Source organism: Bombus flavifrons, chromosome 5 (assembly GCF_040668555.2).
Source record: "Bombus flavifrons isolate JBK064 chromosome 5, iyBomFlav1_principal, whole genome shotgun sequence".
NCBI lineage: Eukaryota > Metazoa > Arthropoda > Insecta > Hymenoptera > Apidae > Bombus > Bombus flavifrons.
Genome location: NC_138446.1, coordinates 7584370 through 7597707, shown reverse-complemented (window position 1 = coordinate 7597707; position 13338 = coordinate 7584370). Strand labels below are relative to the sequence as shown.

The window sequence follows — 13338 nt, the reverse complement described above, 5'->3', positions numbered from 1 at the left end:
GAATGCAATAGAATATATTCAGTACTTTATATTGCACGTTTTATATTTTTCTAATAACGCATTATTGCTAATATGAATTTGTTGAAACATTGATTAATTTCACAGTGAGCAAGATGTTATTTAGATATGTATTTTTACTCTTTTTACTAAAAAACAAAGATATACTAATCTTGCTATTATTTAATTCAAATCTAAGTAGTTCGTAGTACCATCAAAAATATACACGCATATAATACTAGAAACTTGTACATTGTAATATTTATAATTATCATAAAACTATAGTAAATTATGTAATGGTACGACATGTTAGAGAATAAGGACATCTCAATATTTTTCCATTTAGTTTTTGCATAAGAATGCATGATATGCATAATTGAAAACTATCTACAAAATTGTTGAAAATTTTTCAAGGTTACATGTACATCACAATAAGATTTAAGGCTCTGCAGCCATTCTATTTCTTGCTGTTTCCCTCGATCGATTATGTACTTCTGCTGTTCTTAAAGTAATACCAAATATGTCTTCGTGATAACGATTTTCATCCTAAAAAACAATTATATAAGTAATTGAAATCGAATATTTAGTAATAAAATTGTGATATGGCTTACGCGTAATGATAACATATACGCCTCGACCTGTTTATCAGTCATTTCACCATGAGTCTGTATAATATGTTTCAAAGTTTGATAAACATCTTCTGCCATTGTACAATCGCCACAAACATAAAAATGACCTCCTTCGGACACCAACATATCATAAATTTGTGAAGCTTCTGCTTGAATTAAATCTTGTACGTATGTCTGTTAAAATTAATATAACTATAATATTTCAAATACTACAAAGTAATGTTACAAATTGTTTAAAAAACATTTTAAATTGCAACCTTTTTCAATCCAGGTTCTCGCGAAAGAGCTAAGAAAACCTTATCTAAAACGCCAACCTTTACCATTTCTTCCTTTTCTTGTCTGTACAGATCTAAGCTTCTTTGACGACAACCAAAAAATAACCAGACATTTCCGTACTCAAGATCTACAAATTTTTTATTCCGTATTTACTTTAAGAATATTATAATATGTCATAAACTATGATACCTGGTTGATATTTCATTTGTGCGAGGCGATGATGCCAGAAACCACGGAAGGGAGCAATTCCAGTTCCCGGACCGACTAGTATCATTGGCGCTTTTGGTTCAATTGGCATATAAAAATTAGGTGCACTAAATGTAAAAAGAAATATATCATATTTTACTACATCTGCCAAAATTATATTAATAAATATTGCTTTTACAAATACAAACTTACCTACGTACAAATACATATAAAGGTTCTCCATCTGATATTTCACGTAGATAATTAGAACAAACTCCATAATGAACTGGCCCAGAACCGCCTAATTTTTTACAAATAATTATATTTTTAAGCAAAATAAGGTCTCTAGATAATTCAGGGATTGTATGTAAAATTAGATACCTTGTGTTTTATATTGTACAACAGCGACGGTAAGATGTATTTGTCCTTGATGTACATCCGGAGAAGAAGAAATACTATAAAATCTCGGTTGTAAAGGAGTTAAATGGAGTAATAATAAGGGCGCAAAAGGTTTCACGGATGGAAATTCATCTAATACTTCTACTAAATTGGGGAACTTCCAATGTCTCCAATCCTCATATGCTGCTGGATCCTATATTTAAAAAAAAGAAAAGATTTTCCAGATTTTTTCATGCTTTTGGTAATTAAATTTTTTCAAATTGAAGATTAATATAATATTTACAGAAGCTAAAAGGTTGAGTTGAGCTTGTTCTTTTGGATTTGTAGCAATCGATGCAAAGTATCTAAGAAGGTTTGGTGTTGGTGGTATCGTGATATCTAAAAATCTTTTCAGTAATATTCTCAAGGAATTAGGAAGATACCTATCATGTGCCATCCACGTTTTCACGATTCCTATGTAACAAAGAAAAAGAAATTTATTGCTACTGAACAATAACGAGACTTAATATTTTCAATAATGTTAATGCTAACCATTCGGTGTGTGGGATTGCTTCTGTATTTGCAATTCAATCGGTGTATTTGGATCAAAGGGAGTTTGTACTCGTTCCAAAATTGCTTCTACCAATTCTGATCTATTACATGCGAAAACTCCCAAATGATCACCAGGCTTATATTGTATTTCCATACCTGCTATATCATCGAGTTCCAGAAGTAATGTAGTTCCACTATACAAGATCGTAAAGTCAAAGTTCATTGTATAATTATAAAATTATTATTTAAAATATATCATTACCTCGATGAATCACCGCTTAAATTTGTTTTTCGGAACATATTACAAGTAGTCACGTTTCTATTGTGACATTTGCTTAAAGCTGAAATATTACAATTATAAAATTTATAATTTATAAACAGTTATAGATAACATACCTTTTCCAATTAGTTGTGGTTCAGCTTCTACAAACCGAACAGTAGCTGCCGACAAAGCTTCTGAGCCTAAAGATAAAGCAACTTCAAGTAAAGTATCATCGTCATCTAAGCAGAAAGTTTCACACGCAACCTGGAATTATTATGAGGAATGCTTAAAAATTACTGCATAATAATATATAAAAGATTATAGTAATAAGATACAAACAGCAAACGTATCGGCTGCCCATTTCCGAAACGTTTGTTCCTGTCCACACATTTCATCTCCTTGTGCCAATTTCAACAGTCGTTCTCCGCCTAATTCGCCTAACAAGTTATCCACATAGCGACCAAACGCGCAAAAGTTTGGATATGCTGATGATCCCAATGCGAAAACAGCAAATCTATGAAAGGGAATATAAGCTTCGTTTCACATTTATGAATTAATTTTAAATAAATATCTATACCTGACGTTGCTCAAAGGACCAAAAGTGTCTTCCGTTTGAGAATCTGTGGTAGAACCACGAAGTGAATCCAGTCTATCTAGTTTCTTTGAATTGCTTACTTCTGTCTGACTATTTGCTTTAATGAACGATTTTGAGCTCGCTAGGCTGAAATTACGGTATAAATCATTGGGATTCAATTTAAGAATTTCATCATTTTATTATTTTAAATGTATAAATACCTTATCTTATTGCCACTATTAATGTACGTTTCATTCATTTTCATTGCGTACAAATTTTGTGCGAAAGCCTAGAAGATAAAATATATATGAAACCATAATTTGTTTTAATTTTTTTATACAAAAGATATAAATTTACTTCGCCATTTTCTGGGGGATCACCGTTCCCAAAGGTGGATGTTATAACCAGTAATAAAGCTTCGTGTTCTATATTACTGATATCATAATCCGACATACAGAGTACCTAAAATTGATAGCTTTAAGTATTTTTCAAGTGTTATTTCTTTAAAATGAACTTACTGAAACTGAAAGTTTTGTGATATTTAATTAAATAATGAATACCTGGGAGTGAAAAGCATGTCCTAATAATTCGCTAAGTTTCTCAGCGTACATCTGTGAGGTGCCAGTTTCCGTAGCAAATAATACTGTAGCTTTTATTCTTCGAGATAAAGCTCTTCCAAATAACTTAGACGTAAATTTTACTGCTCTTGCAATTTGCTTAAAATGAAACTTTCGCCTTGGCTTTTTAGATGTTGATTTTTTATCTCGACCCTTTTTCCAAACATGTGTCTTCCAAGCAGGTTCCTATTATTTTACAGTAAAGAAATATAATAAATATATAATAGAGATGTGCTAAATAACTTATCCAATAAAAACCTGAGCATCATACGATGGCTTCAAATAATACAGGGCCATCTCCTGATGAAACACAGGCGTAGCTGATCCTGATATCGGTGGTACGATCCAGAGCCAATCGGCTGGACATCCATTTCTTAATCGCATTTCATTTTCATAATGTTTCATGAAAGATTCCGAAGCGGTATGGTGATCCACGATTGTCACATTTTTCATCTAAAAGATTTATTATTAATTTTTATAAAAAATGATGAATATTATTATCTATAATTTATATATACATACTTGAAAACTATACAAAACAGCAACATTAGCTTCTATCATGGCTTTGTCTTTCCATAATGAAGTGGATGTTCTTGTATCTAATCCCATATGAGTTGCAATTGTCTAAAAATAAAATTTATTTTAGCACATTTCTCTAGAAGAATGAATATTAAAATTCCGTAAAATATTTACTTCTAGTAAATTATATCGTTGAACATCGCATAAATCCCTCGACCCAATTTCAGTGCTCATGTACCATCCATTGAATGGTGCGGCTGTAAACTCCAAACCTCCGCAATCGAATACCATTCCAGATACGGCAGGAACTGCGAACCATTTTAATTCTAATTTCTCAAACCAATCGTATCTAGAATAGAACAAGTAAAAATTATTTGACATTAATAAATTTTACAAAAATACATTAAAAACAAACAAAAATATTTACGTTGGATGACTAAGAGGTACTTCAAGAACAAGTTCGCTTGGAATATCGAAATAATCCGGATCATGGCCGTTTGCTGACAATACCAACGGCAATATGTCGAAACGAGTGCGTGCACTTCTCCAACCTAGTTTCATGCATAGCTGTAAAAACAGTAAGTTGACTGATAGTTTTAAATTATAAATAGAAAAGACAATTGGAATTAATCAGCTTACTTCGGTGAACTCAACGTTTGCAGGATCACCAATTATGGTACCGTCTGGATTTTTATATCCCGCATAACTTATTAATTGTTGATTCCACACTCTATAATCGTGTTTTCCATCTGTACGTTGCGGAAATATAGTTATTGCAGACCTAAAAATAATAAAAAATAAATAGTACGTATTCCATAGAAAATTTTTTCAATTGAATTACCTAATGTTTCCTTTGTTCGTACTGTACTTAATGTGATTGCACAAAGCTTCAAACATGCCGCTGGTAGTCGTAACGTAACGGCAATCAAACACCTATGATAAATGAATATCTACATATATATGGGAATTCGTGGAATATCATTCTAGTCTGTTATTAATTTTATCCGTGAATTGAAACAAATTGGATAATGTAGAGAGGATGCACATTCATATTTTTATGGATATAATTGAAAAACGGATTCTGAATAGACGACTATTTAATTCATTAAATACTATAACTATTCAAATATTTTGGATAGTTTACGCATTTTGATATATTTTTACTTATTTTTAACTTTATAAATTATGCGTATTTTGTATATTTTTGTACCTTTAAATTTTCCATAAATACGTAAAAATCCGATATCTAGTTGTAATTCTCTATTTACTCCCAGGTTCTATATCGTTAATTATTATATATTCAGCTATTAGTAGAAACGATCTTGATTTGATAGAAGAAGTTTCCTAAACTTATACTGACTATATCTTTAATTCTTCAAATATAAGTTTTGATTGATTAGGACATATTGACACATATTGTCACGTACTTGCAATTTAGACCATTGAATACGACCGATGCATCTTGTGGCATTACGCCACGCTAGTTTCGCTCCGAAAACTAATTCAGTTTCAGTTAATTGATAAGTGCTAGTAGCCATAACTTCCTTTTGCACGCTTTCCCAACGAATACGATGTGCTTCGCTGTTTAATCTATTTTTTAAAGGAAAAATATTACTTAACAACTTGAATATCATAAATGTCATCGTATAAAATATGCTATAAAATATCATAGAAATATAAAACATGTTTTGAATGCATTGTACCTTCTGATGGAAGAAAAATATTGTTCGAGAAAATCTTTTGCATGCACAAGGGTCTCTTCTCTCGAACGGGCTTCTGTTCCATGAATCGGTAGTTGCATAACGCTACCGAGACACACTTGACCAGAGCACAATGTTTTCTGAAGAAAATAACAAAATTAAGTAATTATTAAATTTTTTCCAAAAATTAGGAATTTTTTTAATCGTTTACTTAGGTCGTTATAAGTAGTAAAAAAAGAGTATTATTAATTAAAATAACAACTTCACGTCTAAATCAGATTATTATTACACTAATCGCATTGTATATTCAAATCAGTTTAATCTTTAATCAGTTATTTACCAGTTTCATATAAATTGGATCTCCGAGAAAAATATTGTTTCATTTATTTCAATTATTTCAAAACTCAATCTCCCGACTGTTTTGAGCAGCATAATTACATTACATATACTTCGGTTCATAAATATTAGGACATTTGCTAATTTTGTACACTGTAATAATTTATCTAGATTGTTAAAGAAATAATTAATCGGTCAGAATTTTGTATTTGTATAGAATAACATTATTACCTAAAACACATAAAAAGATTGTAGAGAGAAAATTATGGAGAGATTGTAGAAGAAAACTATTCGTAAAAATTTTATTTTTGCTATCTATACAATTAATGGTCTAAAACACATAGAAAGAATTTTGATGAATCTAATAGCTAAAAAAATAACTTATGAAATCATCTCCAATTATATATGTATATAATATTAATTATAATAATAATTCTAAATATACATATATGTCTATAATATTACATATAACTGTTATTAATATAATTATAATATAATCAAAAACCTAGTAATATGAACATCTAAATAGTAACTAAAACAGTAACTAAGACATATGATAAATATAAATAAAGATACCATTTAAATTTATTATATGAAACTTGAAGTCAAAAAAGTATGAATTCGTTACAGTTTAACGAAGTTCTAAACGAGGATTAATAGATTACTAATGGTCTGTCAGAGTTTTCCTTATTCTCCTGTAAGTGTTCTAGTACTTATGAACGAATGTAAGTATACATATATCCGCGCAACTAGTGGACCACCAAACTCTCGTTTTTCGATAGTATTGACTCGCTCTGTTACAAATTCGCCCACACTCGCAGTCTCATTTGAACTCTCACACTATTCGCTACTGTGCAATTTCCAACGTCAAATATAGCCCGAAATTTCCAAATAAAAAATTCCCCAAGATAGATACATAAAAGAAAGTAACCTACAAAACACGCAAATAAAAAATTAAAGAAGCAGAAGGGAATGAAAAGGAGAAAACAGAAATAAAAATTATTTATGCTTGTAAAATGTCTCTTTCGTTATATGTACCTCCGCATTTCCAGCATGCAGGGAGTCAAAAGCCTCGGTTTTGTAGATGAGGTTACGCAGTTTCGTCGGTTTCTTCTGACAAGCACCCGTTGTCTCGTGTTCCTTCATCTCGACGTTATGATTTTTTTGCTTGACAAAAAGTGCCCCTGACTCACCTGTCACCGCTCCGCTGTATATTAGACTGCCGCGGCACGTATACTGGCTTGACTTCCTTACGCGAGCATCCCCGTGAGAAGGGAGAGATATTTAGCCCCTTCCAATCAGCAGTACCTCAGACTCCGTGAAATCTCACATGCGCTATGGAGCTGCGCCATTGATTTACCGCGCCAATATGTTTCAGCAAACACTCTGATGTAATACATTTCTTTTTCAATATTTCAGCCTCAAACATTTTTCTGTTACGTTTATGAGAAATTATCTTATAATATATCAGAAATGTCTTGAAATTTAACTTTATCTATTGATGTAATGATATGTATGAATGAGTAAGTAGTCAATATTTTAGTTCTCAATATTTTTCTACTATGTATATTTATAAAACAGTTATTTTATAATATATTGGACTTGTTTTGAAATTTAGCTTTATCTGTTGGTATAATGATATGTATGATATGTATGCTATAAGTAAGAATGTTTTAAATGATAGGTATTGTATATGAGTTATAATACTGCCCTAGTCATTGACCACAGGTTAGGATGAAATGAAGGGTAAGGGAAGTAAAAGAGAAAACAAGAAATATCGCAAAATATCTTTATTGAAAAAATTGAATTGTAATATTTTAGTTAGAATACTAGAAAAAGAACAAAATTTAATGAATGAAAAAAATGATTAGTGAAAGATTAATATTTATTTTTATCTATGTTTTGTTCCGCTAAAGAATGCATATTCCCTCTTTTTAACAAATGTATTAAATCTTTAATGAGCTATGTTGTAGAGATATTTTGAACATTATAATCATTGATGATGTGATAGTTCCACAGTCCCAGTTCTCACAAACAAAAATGTCTTATAAAATGGAAAATCACGAAAAATGGACTTTCCTCATTTTTCTTCTTATACTTCAAATGTGATCACTTTGCAAGGAAGAGATTATTTAGTCAAAATAAACGATATGAAAAAAATATATATACAGGAATGATTTATTGACTAATAGTAAGAGACGGAAATAATATTTCTAGGAAATATTCTAAATAATCTAGGGAGTCGCAAGTATCTTCCTTCTTTTGACATATCTATTTATTTTACATATAGCTAACATCAGAGACTCATTTTAAAAAACCAATTTCAAGAAGTTGTTGAAAAGTTATTGTTATCTAATACATTAATGACTAATGCTACAATATTAGATATACATTATTAAAGAACTTCTAGTATAGACTCTCCCTTGTTAACTGACAAGGTTTAGTCCTGACACGTGGTCGATTATTAAGAGGCTATTGTTACATGGACCATAAAGATGCGCATTCGATTTAACGCATGGTTACCCATTTGAATGGTCGATGATTAATCTCGTATATCATAAAATTTTTATTGATATATCTACCGACTGTAACACGTGCGTTCAGTAACTAATTGAACAGAATTATAATGAATATAAAAATAGAAAGACGGGGAACTTTTACTTACTATTGAGATGTTGAAATAAATGATATAAGAGGTATAAATGAAGAATAAGGAAACAGTATATGCATATTTGTTAGCTTTGATATTTAAATTGTTTATTACTTGAATTTCGTGTATTTTCAGAGTTTATTAACTTTATGCATTTAGAAGAAAATATAAATGGTAAAAATGTATAACATTAATTAATAAAATTACGAATGTTAATTTTTGTATTGTTCAATTACATAAAAATTAACATTTTTTTGCGAATATAATAGTACATATTTTATCATAGACCTAAAAGTCAAAATAATTTTTGCATTTACGTTTACTATTTAAACTCTGCAAATAAAGAAAAGATTATTTTTAAAGAGTGTGTTCTTAAATAATTTTTCTTGCTCCAGAAAACACGATCAAATTACATGTATACATATAATGTTTTACTTTATTGTTATTAAAAGATGTTAGTATTTCATGTAATATCGATTAAAGTTTAATGCACAGGATATCGATAGTGCTTGTACTTACTTACGTAGTAAAGTCCGAAATTAATCAGCCTACTTATAGGGCCGTTTCTACTACCGTTTGTTATTTCATATCTATTTTTAGAAAAAATTTGTCATATCTTTTACTATCAAATAATAATCTTTGCGGAAAAATATTTTTTGATAGAAATATTTATCTCCATATAGACAAACAATTTTATATAATATAATTATTTTGATTTAATGATATTTATATAATATCATTATTACAGGAATTCTATTGTTAATACGTAAAGTTTGTCACATTGTCAATTAATTTTTGTTTACGTTCTAATTCAGTCACGATCGCAATAAATGCAAAAGATGCAGCAAGAGGAAGATAATCGCAGATTTGAATTCGCATCTTGCAACATAACTCCAAAAAATTTACAAAGAACGCCACGAGATGCTGGTAAGCTTTACTTACATTTCGACTTGTGAACAATAAGTGAAGTTGTAATTGTTTTGTAGGATCTGAAAGGAAAGATATACTGTCGGAAGTTAAACGTAGGATTCACTCTACTCCTCAAAATAGCCCGAATAGACATCCGAAAACTCCTCAAAGTAGCGGTATAATATTTTCATTATAATAAATTTATAGTTAGACTTTCATGCATTTATACGAAATATAAAGGTACGAAGATATACAGAATACATGATATATGTAAAATGTCCAAAGTAGAGTACTCGTTGTAATTTTTAATAGATGAACCAAGTCTTTGTTTAAGCTCTATTCGTTTAGCGTAATTTATAAAAATATAAATTTGCACGATTATCCGTGATCTATTCATAATATTATATAAAAGTAACATAAATCATTTTAGCTAAATACTAAATGTATGAAATGTTTTACCGCAGGGTCTTTTAAAAAAGACGTGAAATTGCACTTAGAATGCACAAAGCGAAAGATTCCGTCACCTCATAAGGAGAGCCTCGAAAAGATTCAGAAAACATCTCCAAGCGGAAAATTCGTCAATACCTTAATAGGACAGTGGTACAAACTTACGGGTGTTCGAACAGCATTGCCCCAAACAGTAGTGATTACAATTTTTGTTCTATCGTCCATTCTTTATTCATGCATCTATATCAAGCATTTAAAGACAATGGAACAACATGCAAAATTCAAAAAGAAAACAAGTTTATAATCTAAAAATATTATAAAACGATGGAGACTTATTAAACGAGCGATATTACTTTCAAAATTGTTCTATTGTCTTTTATTCTACTAAAAAGTCATTATTGAAAAGTATCGAATAAAGTTTGATTATTGAACAAATGTTAAATAAACAGACACAAGAAAATTCCATCACGGAAGAAATGAGGCGAATGTATGGAATTGAAGAACGGAAGATTCAGAAGTTGCAGAAGAAGCTGCAGAGTGCTGAAGAAACTATATCTTCACTTTCTGCATCTCATGAGGCCGAGCTGCGAGCTAAAGAGGACATTTTGCAACAGTAACATATTTGTCATAGATTATTTATACATTCCTTGCAGTTAAAGAATGATTGCTATAGAAGTATTAATGTCTAGATTGAACAGCGATTGGGAATCAATTACTAATTATTATGATGAAATATCGGAGAGCCTGAAGGGGTTTCAGCAGCACAAGGATAATTTATCAAAGTTATATAACGACGTCATTATTACACAACAGTCAACGGTGAAGAAGCTACAACAGGAATTAAGTACTATGAAATTGAAAGGTACATAGATACGTAAATTTCATTAGAAACTTTGTTTAAATATATTTGTTTTAATTTTGGTTAATATGTTTTTGTATAGATGATGCACAGAGAAATATTGTTAGTACAATTGAAAACAAACTAAAGGATCAAGAAAAAAGGTACTTAAGAAAAATTTATGAATGACTTATTATATACGTAATGATCAACTTTTGTCGAATTCATTATTAGGATACATGGAATGATGATTGCTGAGACCGAATTGAAAAAACAATTTGAAGATATGAAGGATAAATCGATTTCAGAAAAAAATTATTTGCACAATGTTCATGCAGAAGAAAAATTAGAATTAATGAAGGTCAGAAATATCAATATTTTTTATCTCTACATTTTTCTTCCTTTTTACTTTAATTTTCCTATTTTGAGTAGAAAGACGTGTACAATCTTGTCTCCTCCGAAGGAAGGAAAATATTTTACTTGTTTTATCACCATTGTTATCATAGATGTAATAAACGTGTGAAATATTGTAAGCGATTATGATTCCAGAAGCAAGAAAATCTCACGTCGATGAATCAAGAACTGCAAGTGCAATTACAGAAGATTACGGAAGAAAAACAAGACCTAAGTACCGCATTAGCTGAAAAAGACGATAAAATTGTAAAATTGCAGGAGGAGATCTCTACATACAAGTAGGCGTTTTGTGAATTTAGATTAATTAAATACATATTTTAAACTCTATTACTTTATTGGTTTTGCGACAGAAATAAAATCGGGGATTTGCTTTATCGCAACACAGAATTAAGTTCAAAATATGAAACGTCATTCGGAAAGGAAGGAGAACTATCAAAACAATTGCAATTGAGAACAGAAGAAGTATAGTGATCTTATGATTTCCTTTAAATATTCTTTTATATATAATAAATACATTCTACACCTCACAATAGGTCGAGAAATTACAAGAAAATTTAAATACAAGACAAGAATTAGAATCTAGTTTAGCTCAAGATCTTGAGATAATTGACAATAAATACCGTAACGTGCAAAATGATTTCATAAATGTAGAAAATGAATTAAAGGAGACACAAGCTCGTAATTTAAATCTTGAGCAGTCTTTGGATATTATGAAACGCGATAACGAATATAAGATAGTAGAATTGAATAGAAAAGTTGAATTCTTAGAAAGAGAAAAAGAACGAATGATTTTAGAGAAGCATTCAAAAATACAGGTATAATTTTAAGGAATAATTAAAAATTGTAAATTTACAAATAGTCACTCAAATTCATTTCTTGCATATAGGAACTGGAGCACGCTTATAACTTATTAAAAGAAAAACACGAGGCAGAAACAACATCCTTAAAACAAAAATATGATGTTAAATTAACAGAAATGACGAAAACAGTAACTACACAACATTGCGCCTTTTTAAAATTAAATGAAGCTTTAAACAAAATGAACAAAGATAATCAAAATAAACAAACAAATTCTGATCAATGTACAATAGCAAATCGTAACAAACTGCAAGAAAACTTGGGAGCAAGAATGCAACCACTAGTAGAATCTAACGATAATGTAATTGAAACAAGAATTAAAGAAATAGAAAGCCAAACGCAAACAAGTCAAGTTCGTGAAATGAAATTTCAAGACCAGGAAAATATAGATAGGTCGAAAGCTACATCTAAAGATAAAAACGAAATGTCGGATCTGCAACAAGATATATATAACTTTAGTGATATAGAAGTTAACAATGAATCACAAACTGTAAGTTATACATATAACATGTTAACTTAGTGTGTATAAATGAATTTATATTGAATTTATATAATTATAGGTATTGTCACAAAATAGGAAACTTCGATTCCAGTTAAATTCTCCAACAAAGGTGAAATTTATTGTTTAGTATTACTTTTTTTAATAATACAAGATAAAGCAAAAATAATACTATTTTTATAGATTGTTGAATATACAGAAAACTATTCTAATTTCTCTCAAGATAAAAATATAACGCAATCAAATATAAAAATAAAGAAACAGCAGGAGAAAAAAAATGAAGTAATATTTTCAGATAAGTTTTCTTTGAAATTTCATATATTTTATATCTGATTAATAAAATTAAGATATTATTTTATACAAATAGGATAAAAATAATTCGATGGTGAAAAAAAGAATATTTAAAACTCGTGGCACTGGATTACGGCAATATGGAACTACAAAAAATCTTCAATATGGAACTCTTGGAAAGATTTCTAAAAAATAAAATTTTTTATAATATTATCATTAGGATTATTACATATATATTATTATTACATTCAGAATTATTACAAAATGTATTATTTCAAATTTCAACAATATGTTTTTTCGTAATCGCTTAAAATGTATTTTCTCAATATAATTACAAGTATGTTAATTTATTACTAATCAATTTGTAGTAGTTAAATTATGCAGATATATAAGTTGTATAAGTATA

At 29.6% G+C, this 13338-nt stretch overlaps 2 protein-coding genes across 2 annotated transcripts; one reads left to right on the top strand and one right to left on the bottom strand.

Annotated features, from left to right (window-relative positions):
• Positions 1-357: 357 nt before the first annotated feature.
• On the bottom strand, positions 358-7302 carry Nos (Nitric oxide synthase). The gene is made up of 24 exons (XM_069113916.1): positions 7065-7302; positions 5694-5830; positions 5418-5580; positions 4832-4923; positions 4630-4771; positions 4418-4557; positions 4165-4339; positions 3994-4095; positions 3730-3924; positions 3415-3657; positions 3212-3316; positions 3076-3143; positions 2858-3001; positions 2620-2794; positions 2415-2544; positions 2281-2359; positions 2019-2212; positions 1771-1940; positions 1470-1680; positions 1302-1389; positions 1092-1216; positions 884-1029; positions 609-800; positions 358-543 (listed from the first exon to the last, which is right to left on the bottom strand). The coding sequence occupies exons 1-24, from the start codon at positions 7170-7172 to the stop codon at positions 436-438; spliced, it is 3432 nt and encodes a 1143-aa protein (XP_068970017.1). The 5' UTR covers positions 7173-7302; the 3' UTR covers positions 358-435.
• A 136-nt stretch (positions 7303-7438) lies between these two features.
• Positions 7439-13294, top strand: LOC138180297 (putative leucine-rich repeat-containing protein DDB_G0290503). Its single transcript, XM_069114025.1, has 15 exons — positions 7439-7549; positions 9492-9603; positions 9663-9761; positions 10050-10228; positions 10482-10645; positions 10722-10894; positions 10974-11034; positions 11105-11231; positions 11420-11562; positions 11635-11746; positions 11818-12099; positions 12171-12632; positions 12703-12753; positions 12825-12923; positions 13009-13294. Exons 2-15 carry the CDS (start codon positions 9507-9509, stop codon positions 13126-13128), a joined length of 2169 nt encoding a protein of 722 aa, XP_068970126.1. The 5' UTR covers positions 7439-7549; positions 9492-9506; the 3' UTR covers positions 13129-13294.
• Positions 13295-13338: the final 44 nt, after the last annotated feature.

Excerpts from the sequence above, each read along its gene's own strand:
- Nos (XM_069113916.1), bottom strand. The coding sequence starts at position 7,172 with ATGAAGGAACACGAGACAACGGGTGCTTGTCAGAAGAAACCGACGAAA. Across the intron at positions 5,581-5,693 it reads TATTTTTCTTCCATCAGAAG|ATTAAACAGCGAAGCACATC; the intron begins GTACAATGCATT and ends TTTAAAAAATAG. Across the intron at positions 544-608 it reads CGTATATGTTATCATTACGC|GATGAAAATCGTTATCACGA; the intron begins GTAAGCCATATC and ends ATTGTTTTTTAG.
- LOC138180297 (XM_069114025.1), top strand. The coding sequence starts at position 9,507 with ATGCAAAAGATGCAGCAAGAGGAAGATAATCGCAGATTTGAATTCGCA. Across the intron at positions 10,229-10,481 it reads CAGCATTGCCCCAAACAGTA|ACACAAGAAAATTCCATCAC; the intron begins GTGATTACAATT and ends TTAAATAAACAG. Across the intron at positions 10,646-10,721 it reads AAAGAGGACATTTTGCAACA|ATTGAACAGCGATTGGGAAT; the intron begins GTAACATATTTG and ends ATTAATGTCTAG.